The sequence below is a fragment of the Cornus florida genome, unplaced genomic scaffold, assembly GCF_030987335.1.
Source record: "Cornus florida cultivar Cherokee Brave unplaced genomic scaffold, ASM3098733v1 CherokeeBrave_3.0.0_Hap2_Chr11, whole genome shotgun sequence".
Taxonomy (NCBI): domain Eukaryota; kingdom Viridiplantae; phylum Streptophyta; class Magnoliopsida; order Cornales; family Cornaceae; genus Cornus; species Cornus florida.
The window spans coordinates 139,145,201-139,160,911 of NW_026775581.1; the positions used below are offsets into that span (position 1 = coordinate 139,145,201).

At 35.5% G+C, this 15,711-nt stretch overlaps 1 protein-coding gene across 4 annotated transcripts; it reads right to left on the reverse strand.

The window, feature by feature from the left end:
• Positions 1-2,616: 2,616 nt before the first annotated feature.
• On the reverse strand, positions 2,617-15,414 carry LOC132283802 (plastoglobule-localized metallopeptidase 48, chloroplastic). 4 transcript variants are annotated; one of them, XR_009472136.1, is made up of 9 exons: positions 15,112-15,414; positions 14,922-14,979; positions 5,869-5,936; positions 4,796-4,975; positions 4,455-4,551; positions 3,895-4,004; positions 3,659-3,792; positions 3,382-3,577; positions 2,617-2,957 (listed from the first exon to the last, which is right to left on the reverse strand). XR_009472136.1 is itself a non-coding variant. In XM_059785830.1 (8 exons), exons 1-8 carry the CDS (start codon positions 15,331-15,333, stop codon positions 3,442-3,444), a joined length of 1,005 nt encoding a protein of 334 aa, XP_059641813.1. In that variant the 5' UTR covers positions 15,334-15,414; the 3' UTR covers positions 3,107-3,441. The 4 variants fall into 4 exon arrangements, 1 of the variants encoding a protein (XP_059641813.1); XR_009472137.1 differs by having other exon boundaries at positions 2,617-3,005; XR_009472138.1 differs by having other exon boundaries at positions 2,617-3,024.
• Positions 15,415-15,711: the final 297 nt, after the last annotated feature.

Genomic DNA, 15,711 nt, shown 5'->3' on the forward strand with positions numbered 1-15,711 from the left:
AAACTGATGGGTTCCACTTTTTGACACGTGCTGAAACTGTGATCCGCGCTGAAAACGGCAGCTTGTTGATGTCGTGGTTTTGGAATTTGGGCGCAAATCCTTGTGATTCCCACGCTGTCTCCTGAGTGTTAACTGGTCCATATTTATAAGATTGTGGGTTATAACATCGTCTATAAATAGTAACATTTCACCATTATTTATAAATAATATGATAAGAGTCTAAAACGTAATATCACAATTTATAAGAAGGTAACATCCTTACTTAAAAAGTAAAATTTGTTGACAGCTAAATTAACAAAATAGACTATCTTTACCCTCAAAATAAGATATGCATATAATACAACTAAGTAATGTCACATACAAACGTAACTCAATTCAACATATCATTTATATTATAATTTAAAATTAAAATATTTTAAAAAATTTAAACCAAAATTAAAATTACTTGAATTAAATTTAGACAACAAACAAAGCACTTATTGTTTCCAAAAATAATGAAAAAAGCCGCATCTTTTTTTTTTTCTTCCAAATATTAAACAAACATACACTTAAGTATAAATTATTTAACATATCTTTGAAAAAACATTAGCAAAATTTAATATTAATTGCCACACTCACCAATTTCACTATCAAAATAAGGTATTCACATAGTATTGAAAAACTAATAATCACACATAAATCTAACTCAATTCAACATATTATTTAAATATTTTTTAAGTTAAATTTTATCATAAAAAATAGAATATCCAAAAAAATAGTCACATGTTAATTTAAAGAGAATTTTGAAAGGGATTTTGAGATATTTAGCTGTCAACAGCCTTTAATTTTTAAGTGGTGATGTTACTCTCTTACCAACGGTGATATTACTTTTTAGACTTATGTGATATTTTTTTTGAAACTCTTGTGATGTTACTTATAAATGGTGATTTTTTTTTAAACTCATGTGATGTTACTTGTAAATGATAGTGGAATATTACTTATAAATTAAGGGTGTTCAAATAATCCGCTAATCCATTAAACAGATCTGAATCAATCCGATCTGTGTGGTTCGGTTCGGTTTTTTGATCTAATAGTTCGGTGATGGTTTTAAAAATTAGCAATTTGTAATGAGCAATTCGGTTAACGGATTGAATCTAACCGAACCAATCCGTTAACCGATTCAATCCAATCCGTGAATTATATTATATATATATATATATATATATATATAATTATATGTATACTGTAATATATTATTTCTATTTATTTATTTATTATTCATTATTTGCTTTTAAATTTTAGTCCTACATAAGCGTGTCTAACCCTAAATTTTCTACTCCCAGCCTCTGACTCTCTGCATGTCTATGAACTCTCTCTTCATCCCTCATCTCTAGAAGAAGCTATATTATTAATTTATTACCATAACATCTGAAAAATTCTTGCAAATCTCCATCACTCACTTTTTTACTGTTTTTTTTAGATTAAATGTATTACAACACACTATTTTGACAGATTTATTGTTTGGCTGAGTCATAACTAAAATAGTAAAATATAATCATATATTGGGTTGGGCATAACTAACATATAATTATATTGGGTTATTTGAAAAAGCTCAATCCGGGGGAACCAAACCGATCCAATCCGTTATTTCACGGTTCGATTTGGTTTGGATTGATAATCTCCACGAATTGGTTCGGTTTCAGATTTAGTCAATCAGTGAAAACCGGATTGGTTTGAATTTTACCCAAAATCGAACCAATCCGATCCGTGATCAACCCTATTATAAATGATGGTGTAATTACCAACGAGCCAGTGGCCTAACTATATCAACCTCTTACTTCTCAAAAGGAGGTTAGGGGTTCAAGTTTCAAAAGAAATAAGTGTGTATGAGTACCAACTAGAAAAAAAAAAAAAAAAAAAATGATGATATAATTGTCAAAAGCGGACTGATGAGCTATTTTATGAAGAAATATGTGGTCAAACTAAGACCTCAAGTCAGCATACAACAGGAGACTGCAGGAATAATCACATAAGAGGATTTGCGCCCTTGGAATTTGGCATGCTAACCGGTACAATTTCGACTTGGGAAATCCTCTCTCCGACCCTGTGTTCCAATGTGGAATTCGGACAGCCTGTCAATGCGGGACCAAAGCCAGATGAAATCTTTGAAAACCCTATAGACATGGCGACGGAGTCATCGTCACCGTATGTTTAATAATTTAATTCATTTGATGGTGAGTTCCTAGGTTAAGACTTTGGTGATGATTTTTGGAAAAGGTTTTTATAAGAAGTACATATTTATGGACTATAGTTAGGTCTTTACCGGTGGCGAGGATGTACAATGTCATCATTTCTGATTTAAAAAAAAAGAAATAGAACCTAACGTAGGAGTATGTACACCTTCCGATAAACCAAATGTAATTTTGTCTGGGTTAACGGTTGCAGTATCATTCACAAAGTAACAGCAGGCTGCTACGTTTGTAGAGACTTATAGAAGGGATTCAAGCAGGATCAACCCTACTTTAGAATTTTACTCTGCAGTATGCAGAATCAAATCCATCTTCCTATTAATTTTCTCAGTTATAATATGATAAATAAACATTTGTTCAGAATTTCACAACAATGAGATACTTGAGATTTTGAAGCCATAACGTAACTTGAGTAGGTATAATTTTTTTATATCGAGTACAAGTCAACATGGTGAAACTGTATCATACAACAACGATCATCTGATTTCACTAGTGTATATGCTATTTGTAATGCCTTCCAGAATCCAAACTTCTTTTTCGCACATCAGACCAAAAACCTACCCCACTATTGTTTCCTTATTGTAAATTTACAATAGTTGGATAAACCAATATTTTACAGCACACCAAAATGAGTCCAATCCTCGCAGAAACAACGATTTTACAGCAGTTAACTATAAGTTGAATCCACACTTCATCCATTGCACTCTCCTTCGCCTCGCAAGTATATATCTGATCAGCGTTGAGGAAACACATCAAAACAGATCAGCATTGAGGAACCTGAATAAGCACCTAAAAACTTTAACCAAAAGAGTAACAGTGTACATGAGGTCTGACATGTCATTTGATAATGCCAGCCAAAAAATCTCCCATATCTAATATTGAGTCACAAACAACCAATCATACCATCTTATATTAACAAAAAGAAATTGTAGTATAAACAAATGGATAGGTGCAGTCATCACTCTGTCAATATTCACCTTCCAAATTTCAATTTATCAAATAGGCAAGTCACGCCCATTCACTTGCTGTTTGTACAAGTATAAAATAATCTATGGCCTATACAAAAGTTGGTTCAGGTATCCTAAGGTAAGTAACCGTTTCTGCAGGTAAAAGGTTTTGGATTCTAAGAGAGAACAAGAATTCGGAAACTAACCATACAACTGAGGAAGTATTCGAGCTGTGCTAGATTTCAAACTCCATCTATCGTGCAATGCTAAACTTTTTGCACAGAATTAATCTGTATTGCACGATTCAAAAGAATTCTATACTCTTGACTTCTTGACCATTCATCAATCTCACGAGCTCGTAGGACAGGAATAGGATGTGAAAGTTGCCTCGTTTGAGCATTTCTGTACAGAATGCGTTCATTAGAAATCTGCATCTAGAAGTTGGTATCCTAATTACTCGTGCTTTGATATGCTGGTACTTACCTTATATACCACCCCATTGGGCTTGAAGAAGCTTTGTCATAAGAGCGAGCTTGCTCCAAGAATGCATCCACATTTAGTTGATCCGCCATAGACGGGCAGCCCCCCGCTAATTTCATTAGAACAGAGACGACCACCTCTTGTAGGAGCATCGTATTAAAATAAGTATCAAATGAAATTGTACACAACAAAGAAGTCGATCACAATATTTGCAATTTATGAATTTCAATTCTGGAAACCTTAGGGTCTTGAGCAACAAGAAGGGCTGCACGATCGCAAGTTAGCTCTGCCGCTCGGATCCAGCGAAACAGCTGTTCTTCCAATCTCTGAGCTATCAACCCGCCAAGCCCTGTGAATAACAATGCTATGAAAACTCTATGATGCATAGTTTTAAAGTACACACACAATATTCGCACTATACTCGGTTACAATTTCCTATAAGTGGAGTTTAGCATAACCAGTGACAGGTCTGCATCTACTTGAGATCGTTCAGTTAAAGCAAAATCAAGTGAAACAGAACCAGAGTCCCATTGCTTTTACCATCGCAGTGAAGCAGCATTTTTAATCTTAAGTCAGTCAAAACAACACCTTGTTGACAAGCGTGTTCAAACACACACATACAACTTGCAATGTAAGAGGTCTCTTCTCTTACTATATAATTACATTGCAGATTACGTGCCAGAACCATTATAACTAAGCGCCGTACAGCACAACAAACATACAAATTTCAGGAAACAGGCCTCCATTCTGAGTTGAGTATTCCAATATGCATATGTTGATTATAACATGACAAACCTACCAGGTACAGTATAGGCACCGAGAGTAAGAATATTTGCAAACGTCAGCCATACACCATGGTCACATTTCAGGTGACCCAACTCATGTGCCAAAACAGCCTATTCATCAATTGAACAACAGAATGTTAATGGCATTATATAGTATCAGAGATATTATAAAACAAAAATTTACAGGAAAAAAGAAAGAAAGACAACTAAAATGATTACATCTCGAGAAAGACAACCTGAATGCTCAACACATAATAATAAAAATTCTGCTTTTATTAACCAAAAAGGAAAGCTAGAAAACATAAGGTGGTAAAAATTCAGAGACATTCTTCTAACAGAGAAACAAATTGAGAACCTGCAACTCCTTTCGTGTCAGAAGCTCCACAAGACTTGTGTGAACAACAACAAATGGCTTTTTACCACTGATAGCTAGAGTATATGCATTTGGCACCGGACTTTGACGCAAATACAGGTCAGGAGCCTCAACGTTCAGTATTTCAGCAGCTTCAATCATCAATTGATGAAGTTCAGAAAGCTGAAACACTCAAACAAGTAGAAAAAATCAATATACTTGCACAAGCAAATATAGGAACTATACTTTTTTTTAAAAGGTAGGAACTATACTCTATCCCATAACATTTGATCTTTTAACTGGATTAATTAGTGAATGTTATAACATTTGAGTAAGACATTTGAGTAAAACAATCAAAAATATTTTAAATCAATTCCCACGAGTTCACATAAATATGAAACTTTTACAATAAAACAGAAATTCACAACATTAAACTTTGATAGATCACCACCAATTAGTGAGCGAGCAAGCGGACCAATGGGTCAGTAACCTAGCGGTATCAGCCCCTTACTTCCCAAAGGGAGGTCAGGGGTTCAAGCCTTAGTGGAGGCATGTGTGTGTGAGTATGGAGGAAAACAAAAAAAAAAACCAATTAGTGAGCGGGAAATCAGGAATGAAAGGATCAACGCCATCACGCACTTTTGGTAGTTCCTTTTGGGAACTTTTGATAGCTCAGAGACCTTAAAATCTTCCCAATACTACAGTAAGTGGAGTAGCCTTCTCCAAGAGCATCTAGACCATGTGCCACGATTGATCAAATCAGATAAGCCCGTTTTATTTGAAATATTAAACCTTGATTGAGTCTTTTAGCAAAAATATTTTACCAATAAGTTTCCAAGTCTATCGGTAATTGGTCTTTTATACACATATCTATATCCACATTGTAATTCTTCTTTCCTAGCAGATAGCTCCTAACATATACAAAGGATCCCTCTATCGTATTAAAAAAGAAAGAGTCTCCAGTTGTCAATGCAGATATTTCCACAATTGAAGGAGGTCCGGAAAAGGTCATTGAAACCTCATCAGATATGATATCTTTCTTTCTCAACAATGCTTTTTACTGAGTGCCACATTACCTGATTTTTAGAAACAAGAACTGATGTCCCTATATTCTCGAGAAGCATGACTTGCTCTCCAAGTGTTCCTGCAATGAGAAGTTCAAATAAACTATTTAATTGAAAAACCAATCCAAAATCGAAGTATAACAAAATTCACAGCCACAATTAAATATTTCCACTGAAATAAGAGGAACACAAGCTAGCATACCACTTGCCAGCATCTTGACTTAAACCTTATGAATTCATATTTACAAGTGTGCGCAGAGACAAAATTACACAATGCGAACTGCTCAGAGTCTTCGGGCCTGAAGAACATTCCAATTTGAGTGACCTCTGAGGCTCGCAGCTCAAAACTCACCTCAAAATGAAGCCAAGATAGAGAGAGGGAAAAAAAATAACAACAACAATTCTGAGTCTTGATCAACACAAGAATAAGTGATGAGCTTGAAGTCCATACGGCCCATGCCTATTATTAGAGACGTAGGAAGGAAAGATAGAATTAGGGATTTTGACTTTTATTATTATTATTATGGGTTAAATGCTCTCACACCCCCTCAGGTTTGGACTTATTGCTCTAATATTAAACCTCAGCCATTTTTGCTATCACACTCCCTTCAAGTTTGGTTTATCTTGCTGTGACCCCCCTTTTTTCAAATTGATAAAATATAATACCTAAATTACCCTTCATTGTTTCATGTACATTTTTACCCTTAATTTGTTAGACATTTATACCCTCACATATTATTTCAATTCACTCACGTGTCTGCTTGGTTGCTGACCATTTTTTTTTACCAAAAATACCACCGCCATTCTCCATTTATCTCCTTTCATCCTCGTCTCCATTTGCTATCTTCTCAGACTCCCAACTCCCTTTATATATACATATATGTATATATGTACATATACACACACATTGTAATTCAATGGCTACAATTGATCTAAGAAGTGGGTTCTGCAAATCAAACACCAGCCCATAACTTTACCTTCGAATCACTCCCTCGACGTCATCACATTCATCTCCTTGCGTCCCCACCACGGCAACACCCCCACCGGCCAGCCACCTTTTCTTCTCTAACATCTGGACCACGGTTGATTCCATCGCTCCATCTCCCTCCGCCATTGAGATTCGCAAAGGCCACGTCGTCATCTTTCTGCCCCAAAAAATTTATCAAATTTTTTTTTTGTTCTGTTCATAACAAGGGTTTGAGAAAATTTTCTTGATTTGGGCTGTTTGTGAGTATAATTTCAGGGTTCGTTTTTGTTTCACCCCCTTCGATTACTAAATTGGACAGAAAATTAGTGATTTTGGTTCTTCAACGCAGCCACCGTCTTCACCACCACTGTCACAGGGCAGACCAATCCATTGGAATATAAATTTTTTTTTTTTTCCAAAAATTGATTGGAATATGAATTGACAGTAAACAAATGAATTAAAAGATTTCATTTTTTTCATACTCTCTCTCTCTAATCTTTTGATGGTTTGCTCAAAGAGAAGGAATGGAGAGAGGAAATGGATGGAAGAGGAGATCACGACCATGGGGATATTTTGCTCCCCTCCTTGATATTAACATAGGTCTACCTCGGCACCTTGGCTTGGTGTTTTCTAGTCCCTACGCACCCTTCTCTGCCGAAGAACAGACACTTACCTTTTATAATACGCCGGAACGACAGAACAAATCATGTCCACTAATCGATAGTCAAGGAATGCCATAGAATCCTATGAACCCGCTTCCTTACTTTCTCGGAGCAACAGCCTCACCTGCTCTTAGATGATTGGATAATCACTTGACTAATGGACCTGAGACAGAGAGAAAATTGCTAAATCAAGAACCGATGTGTAATATAAAATTCTTAGCTCTTCGTTTTTAAAAGATTCTGCTTTTTAGATAGCCACTTAACCAAGGTGATTCCTTCGAACTCGTTCTGCCATTCGCACAGCATTCTTTGTTGATTGATTCTCATTGAAGTGAAATTGAAGAAAACATTTCATGGAAAATGACGACTATACTGAAGCAATTCCCAATGTCATTTCCAGAAAGCTGAAACAATCCATTAACATGGGCAGTCCGCTGGGCTACGAAGGAGTGCGCCAAAGATAGTAGATCGGTAAAGGTCGCACATCCACTGTTTTGTTCAAGATTTATCTCTATCATTTGTCACCGGTAGGTTCTAAACTCCTCGCCGTCAACAACCGAGCCCCACCTTACTCATCGTTGTTGACAAAATCTAGCTTAGCATCGCTGCTCAACGCCAACTCCGCCGCTATCTTCTTCTCAGCCTTGGGAGCCATTTTAGAGAGAGAATGAGTGAAATTCTAGAGAGAGAGTACTGGGAAAATTGAAGGAATAGGAGGACGGTAGAGGTGGTAATATTGTCATTTCACATTTTGTTAGCAATATATTTTTTATGCTTAAATAAAGCTAAGGGTATAATAGCAAACTCACATTTTTCATACTTTAAAAAGGGGGTGTGAGAGCAAAATTGGCTGAGGTTTAATATGAGAGAAATAAACTGAAACCTCAGGGGTTTCAGAGCATTTAACCCTATTATTATTTGATTTTAAGATTTATATTTATGGTAATAGTTTGATTAGGGTTTTTCTTCGATCCCTATATAAGGTTGGTTAAGACATTGTGAAAGACAGCTTTTGATGATTGATTATTGATTGTTATTCAGAAATTATTTTGTTTCTTCTCCCTCGATTCTGATTTCTCCCTATTCTTCTCTTCTCTGTCATTCTGATTTCTTCCCCCCATTATTCTTCGGGATAATTCTAAAAAAATGGTGTTTTGAAGGTCAGAGGACAAAAAGATGGAGTCAAATTTAAATTTTCTAAATTAATGGAGTTTTATCAAATGCTGACTTGGACATGAAAATTTACTGTAGATTATATTTTGATTCCCAAACTGCCCTTGTTGCAAAATGACCTTACTATCCTATTCAATTGATCGGGTCCTTCCATCAACGGCGACAAAGTCGCCACCGGCTTCAACCTCCACCAGCAACCCAACAGCTTCAATTGAGACCGAAATCTAAAAGCGACAAACACCCATAACCACGCATCATGACCCAAACGGTTTCGAGCATGAGGGAGGTCGGTGGCAAGGAAGCATCAATGAAGGCTAGTTCTGTGTGTTCTGTTGCTGGATCTGATTCTATGAAGTTTTAGTGGTTGTGGCTTTAGGCTCTACAATTGACTTGCCGTTTGTGACTATGGCTTGCTTTCGGCCAGCCTCTTTGTACAGTTTCGTTTTGGTTATTAAATTTTTGATTTACCCAAAAAAAACACACACACTCTCTCTCACTCTAGCTTTCTCTCTCTGAAACACACTCTATCATACAGACTATAACTGCTAGTTTGGTAGTGTTTCTTTTTAAGACACAAGCAGACTATACATTATATAAGTATATTTGATTAATTAATCTGTAATTTATTATGATTGGGTTGGACTGATTAACTTCCATCAACGGTGACAAAGCCGCCACCGGCTTCAACCTCCCCAATCTCAAAATCAATACCTCCAGTTGCGCCCCACTCGTTACCCCCTGGATCTCCCCGGCAATAAACCTCTCATGAACTCCTCCTTTCAGTGCCGAAAAGAACCTTGTTTTCTCTCCATAAGCACAACACGTACTACACCTCAAACAAAACCCAGAAAGATCAGATATAAGTTTGTTTTCTGCGTTCTAGAGAGAGAAAATAAAAGAGCACATGGAGAGAACAAATACGGCCAACTCATCGGAAAAAGCAATTAATGGACTTACATCAAACGTCTCTCTTAACTTTTCTGGACTTCACAAATCCAATGGAGTTGCAGATCAGTGGAGATGAAACATTTTTTTTCTACCCCTTGTTTGAACCGTCCGAAAAAGACAAAAAAAAAAAAAAATTTAATGGGTAGTTGGGTCATTTCGCAATAACATATGATGGGCAATTTGGGAATCAAGAAATAATTTACAGTAAATTTTCATGTCCATGTCAGTATTTGACAAAATTCCATTAATTTGGAAAACTTAAGCTTGATTCCATCTTTTTGTCCTTTGACCTCCAAGACACCATTTTTTTGGAATTATCCCTTATTCTTATTCTAATTCTCTCTCAATCTCTTTCTTATCCTTTTTCTTATTTACTTGAATTCTGTTTTCGAATCGCCCCTACCCACTGCTGCATCAATTGGTATCAGAGCAAAAGATTCAAAGCTCAGCCATCATCATCAAAAAAAATAAAAAATAAATAAAAATCAGCAATAATCATTGTTAACCCTACTGTTCACACACACATTACATCCACGGTCTGTTCATCGTCTTCTGTCATCCACCCAAAATACCTCTATCTGCTGCCACCAAAACCCCACCACAATCCATCCATCCGTCTACCCTAAACCCAGCCGCTGTTCATCGTGTTCTTCACCCACTCTAGTGAAAACCATCACAGTTAATCTTTCCGGAGTTTTCTCGTCACTATCGTTACCTCTCTTGCCATCAGCCAGCCCGTCGCCAAACAGTCTCACCAGAGTTTCTTTTATTATCATAGCTACCAGTCACAACTTCAGCCGAGAATTCAGTATTTGATTTTGGGAAGTCGAATTTAATTCAGCGTCATCTTCACGATTTTGGAAAGTCAGCTTTGGATTATTGCTTTTGAAATATCAGACTTGGGAAATCAGAATTGGCTTGGAAATGATATATTATGTTTTCCTTTTATATCAGATTTGACCAAATTCAAATTTAAATTAAAGTCCAGATCTAATCAGCCCAGGAAGCAGTGATCCAGATCCATCTGGCCCAACTCAAGGTGGCCCAGCTTCAAATAACTACTGTATGCACCTCGCCAGATCAAAATCAGCCCAGCTTCAGAACAGGCCAGCCCAATAGTGATCCAGTATTAAAAAAAAAAAAGGAAAAAACTCAGCCCAAGTTCAATACTAGGTCAGAGCCCAGATATATATTTCAGCTCAGCCCTGTTTGGTTACAGATTCAAAACTATTCAAGTTAAGTTCTGAAACCAGTCCGGGTTTGAACCAGTTCTACAGTTGGCCAGTTCAAAAAAAAAAAACAGAAAGGAAACAGAAACAGAATTTCTATTACGGTTCTTCAGCCACTTTTGGGTAATCTTCAACACTTGGGAGCATTCAATTGGGAGCTACAGAGGACTTAGGAAAAGGTACACATACTTCAATTAAAATTGTTATTAGTACTTTTATCCAATTCATTAATTTAGAAATTGCAAAAAGGTCCTAATTGAACCCATTTGATTTTATTCTTCCAATAGATTATTTACTTCAATTTTTATTTTATTTTGTTCCCACTATTATCCAAAAATATATATATATATTTTTATTCACTATTTTAAATACTCACAATAGTGCATGACTTCTAGCATAATTGATTTAATTGCATTCTGATTTTCTTAGTTGTGCATTGTGTCAGTTAATAATTTAGTTTACTTAATTCAATTTGACTTCCATATCGGCATTGTCCTCAACCGTTCTATGTACCATGACCAGCAACAACCTTCCTTAAACTATCTTCTTAACGATGTCAAAGGAGAACATCCCTTTATGTCCCCAATGGCTTTGTTTTAAGCAAAGCAAGGTTAAAATTGTTGAGTCCAAACCAAGCTTCCCATCACAAAAAATAGAATTAACTGGTGTGAAAATGAAAGGGAAACAAAAACAACATTGAAAATAAATTTGGAACAACAACTTTTGAAAATTGGAAATAGGCTTTTTCAACCTTCATCCTCAATCAGTGAGCTCTTTTGGTTGCTTAACAAAACTGATCACTTGTTTTGCAAAGTAAACCAGGACACATGTGCTTCAATGCAAGCTGCACTCTTTCCAATAATTAAGGCTTTAATTGCTAAAGAATTTTTAAAGCATTCAGGTTGTGATGTTAAAGTTGCAGTAGCCTCATGCCTTAGTGAGTTAAGAAGGATTACACCACCAGATTTTCCCTACAATGAGGATCAAATGGTAGAAGTATTTCAGATGATTGTATCATCTTTTGAAAATTTATCTGATATATCTAGTCTTATGGTAAAAGGGTCAAAATTCTCCACACATTTGCAAATGTCAAGTCATGTTTGGTTATGCTTGATTTGGATTGTAATGAATTAATTATTGAGATGTTTGAACACTTTTTAAGGGAAACAGGTTATTATCACTCCGATAGTGTCTTTTCATCCATGGGGAAAATTAAGACTCTTGTCCTGGAAGAAAGCGACCATATCTCAGTAGAGTTACTTCGTCCTCTTCTAACTAATGTTAAGAGGGGAAATCAGACTATTTCACTTCAATCTTACAAGTTAGAGAAAAAGTTTTGAACAATTGTGCCACAATTATTAAGTCTTGTCTTTCAAAAGCTCTACCATCCATGGCCCTTTTGTCCATTGATTTTGCTGAAGTGGTCACTTCTATTGGTCAAGATGTGTCTGAAAAAGAGTCTATTGTGTTGGCAAAAGAAGAAAAATCCATAGTTAAGGTAGCTCCCATTGTCACATCTGAGGTGTAGGATTCGCCACCACCCAAATGCACTAAATTGGATGAAATTAAGGATTTAACATTTGAGGAGCATCAAACTAAATTGTCAAACATGAGTGGGGAGCAACACACCATTGCCTTCGCCCTAGAATCATATTCATTTGATGTCCCACCTAACCATACACATTCTAGGGAAAATGTTGAACTGAATGGAGCAAATGATGAATTTGCACAAAATGAGTTCACTCAAGATTGTCTTGAAGAGATGATTAAATTTCATGAGTCATCCACCTCCATTGTGTCAAACAAGGATGTCAAGTGCAATATTAATTTCTGGAAGACACTTTGGACATTCTAAGGAACAAATTTGAAGTTTCCTTTTGCATCTTGTCCGTTGAATGATAGAAAAATTGAGGTTGTGAATCAAGGTCTAGGAAAGATGGTTAGTTTTATTATTAGCATGCACCTAGACAGTTGGAACTTGTTTTTACCTATCATGGATTATGTTTATACATGTGTGACTAATCAAAGTACTGGTAGTTGTTTTTGGAGATTATCTACAGTTCTTTACCATGCCAGTCCACTGATTATTGTCATCCACCTCCATATGTATTCACTTGATTTTGTTAATTCCTTCGTTCAGCTTGTTCATGATTTTTACGCCGATATGCGACAAGAAATTGTCTTGAGCAAAAAGAATTATGAACTCATTGCATATTCTCATCATTGGAATAATTAATTAATTGGAGATTGTGCTATAATATGTGCACTACCTCACCCTTATCCTAAAAACTCCTTCCAAATAAAACATGCAAAAATTGTTGGAATTTTCCACGTCATTCAAAAATCAGGACCTAATGCATACTTCTTTGACTGGTCATTGGATCTGAGTACTAATTCAATTTTTTGATGTGGAGTATTTGTTATCTGACCGAGGTACCTTTGAGCCTCCTATTTTATTGGCATGTGTTCCTACAGGTGGATTTACATTTTCCTCAACAGCGGTATTAGTTCATCTATCTTTTTAGCCGCATTATATGGATTAGACAAAGGATATTGTTGATTATCAGAGTGATGGCCCTCATCTTGGAGATATTGAGTATTACCTTGTTCGATGGAAGGATTTTCCAGTTTTAAATACCAAATGGAGTATTGACCCATACTTTTTGGAGATATACTTATGCATTTACTCTCCTCCGGAGAGTTCTCAACCGGGAGGGAATAATGAAGAACCGGGCCTGGCCCGAGAGCTTGAAGTCCATACGGCCCATGCATATTATTGGAGACGTGGGAAAGAAAGATAGAATTAGGGATTTTGACTTTTATTATTATTATTATTTGATTTTAGGATTTCTATTTATGGTAATAGTTTGATTAGGGTTTTTCTTCGATCCCTATATAAGGTTGGTTAAGACATTGTGAAAGACAGCTTTTGATGATTGATTATTGATTATTATTCAGAAATTATTGTGTTTCTTCTACCTCAATTTTTCTGATTTCTCCCCCCATTATTCTTATTCTACTTGTTTCTCAATCTCTTTCTCATCCTTGTTCTTATTTACTTGAATTTTGTTTTCGAACCGCCCCTACCCGCTGCTGCATCAACAAGGCTCATACCCAAGATTTTAGGACTACCTAGAACTTATGCATGAAATATGAGCAAGTAAGATCACATATAAGATTCCTTTTTCTCTTTTTCATTTCTTTATAATTTAAGCTATTTATACCTTCAGCTCATGGCTAGACTCATAAGGACAAAAGACTGCCTACACCTCTTGCGTTATTATTACTATATAAAAAGTACATATAAGCAAAGCCATATAAAGTATAAAAATGCTGATAACTGGTAAAACTCATAAAATACACTGACGATGGATTTTTTTTAGATGTACAGCTGTGCATATGTTTTATTCAGTATAACACAAGCATGTAATCCCCAAATTCGAATATTTTTTTTTTTTCCTGTCAAAAGCGTCCCCAGCTTTATGACAATCCAAATCAACCATCTATATTTCAGTGTCTAGCATCCAAGGCTTAAAATGACACGTGATTAAAACTAAATAATCAGGAGACACTGTTTCTTAAGAATAAATTAATGTGTCTCTGTTTGTGTATTATATTCCTCTTAGAACATCTACATCCAAGGTTCAAACTAACACAATATTGTGACTAAAACTAAATAACCAGAAAACAATATTTCTTCAGAAGAAATCCATGCATCTCTATATTTACAGATCAATTCGAATACGAAATTAGTTAATTTGATCAACAAAATAAAGTGCCATACGGTTGAAAGATCAATCAAAATTGGAAAATAATTAACTTTGGTCCATAAACTAGAAACTGGCAAACTAATTAATTCAACCGTTACAAATAGCAAACCACCAGAATGATCAAAGAAAACCCTCAGATCATATTATTGAGGTATGAAATGAAGCACTTAAAAACTCAATATGTCACAACAACCTAAAAGGTTAGTGAAGAATAAATTTTTTTTAGTTTTGTTAAACACAGGAACTTCAGTACCTAGCATCTACCATAGCTATAATGCAATTAACAATTAATTAAGATATCTTGCATCTCTGTTACCTAGTAAAGCCTTTCCAAGCTCGTTTAATCCTGGAATTGCCCTCAGAATAAGCGTATTCTATAAAAATGAAAATGAAAACCAAATTAATTAAAAAAAAATTAAGTCTACAAAATTAGTAAACTATGGCAACAAAAAAAAAAAAAAGGGAAAAACCGAGTCGATCAGTTATATATCAATTAAATCAATCACCTGTTTATCAAGAGGATGTCTAAAATCATCGGCATCGAGATCGCGAAAGACGACAGAGGTAGCTCCGCTGAGAGAAACTCTAATTTTTCGATTCTTCTTCTTGATCGAACCAAATCCAATTGGAGGCAAACGTAAACTCGATTTGTTGGCAGAATTCAAATTAAAGAAAAGAGTGGATGGTTTCCAATAAAAGCTAAGTGAAGAAGGAAGAACAGAGGCCATAGAAGCAGAGAGAGAAAGTGTACGTTAGGGTCTGAAACACTTCTCTTGCTTCACTTTGTTGTTGTAGTTCACGCACGATAGTGTCGTTTGTTTGGTGCGTGTGTAGTTTTTTGTCCACAGCCGTACTCATGGTAACGATTTGCCGCCACTTCATTTTCTGTTGACTTTTGTGAAACTATTGTTTCATATAAAAGTTGGGGCAAAAAGGGCCAGATAAGTGAGAACCGAGTTACTGTATTAGTTAATAATTATTTGATCGGTTTATCATTCAAAAAATAATTTTTTAAAATTTTTAAAATAAAATTTTATTTTTTTATTTTTAAAGAATTATAAGAAATTATATTTTTAAAATATATATTTTTTAACTAAATTTTCAAA

Excerpts from the sequence above, each read along its gene's own strand:
- LOC132283802 (XM_059785830.1), bottom strand. The coding sequence starts at position 15,333 with ATGGCCTCTGTTCTTCCTTCTTCACTTAGCTTTTATTGGAAACCATCC. Across the intron at positions 14,980-15,111 it reads GACATCCTCTTGATAAACAG|AATACGCTTATTCTGAGGGC; the intron begins GTGATTGATTTA and ends TCATTTTTATAG. Across the intron at positions 5,937-14,921 it reads GCTTGGAAAGGCTTTACTAG|GAACACTTGGAGAGCAAGTC; the intron begins GTAACAGAGATG and ends TTCTCATTGCAG.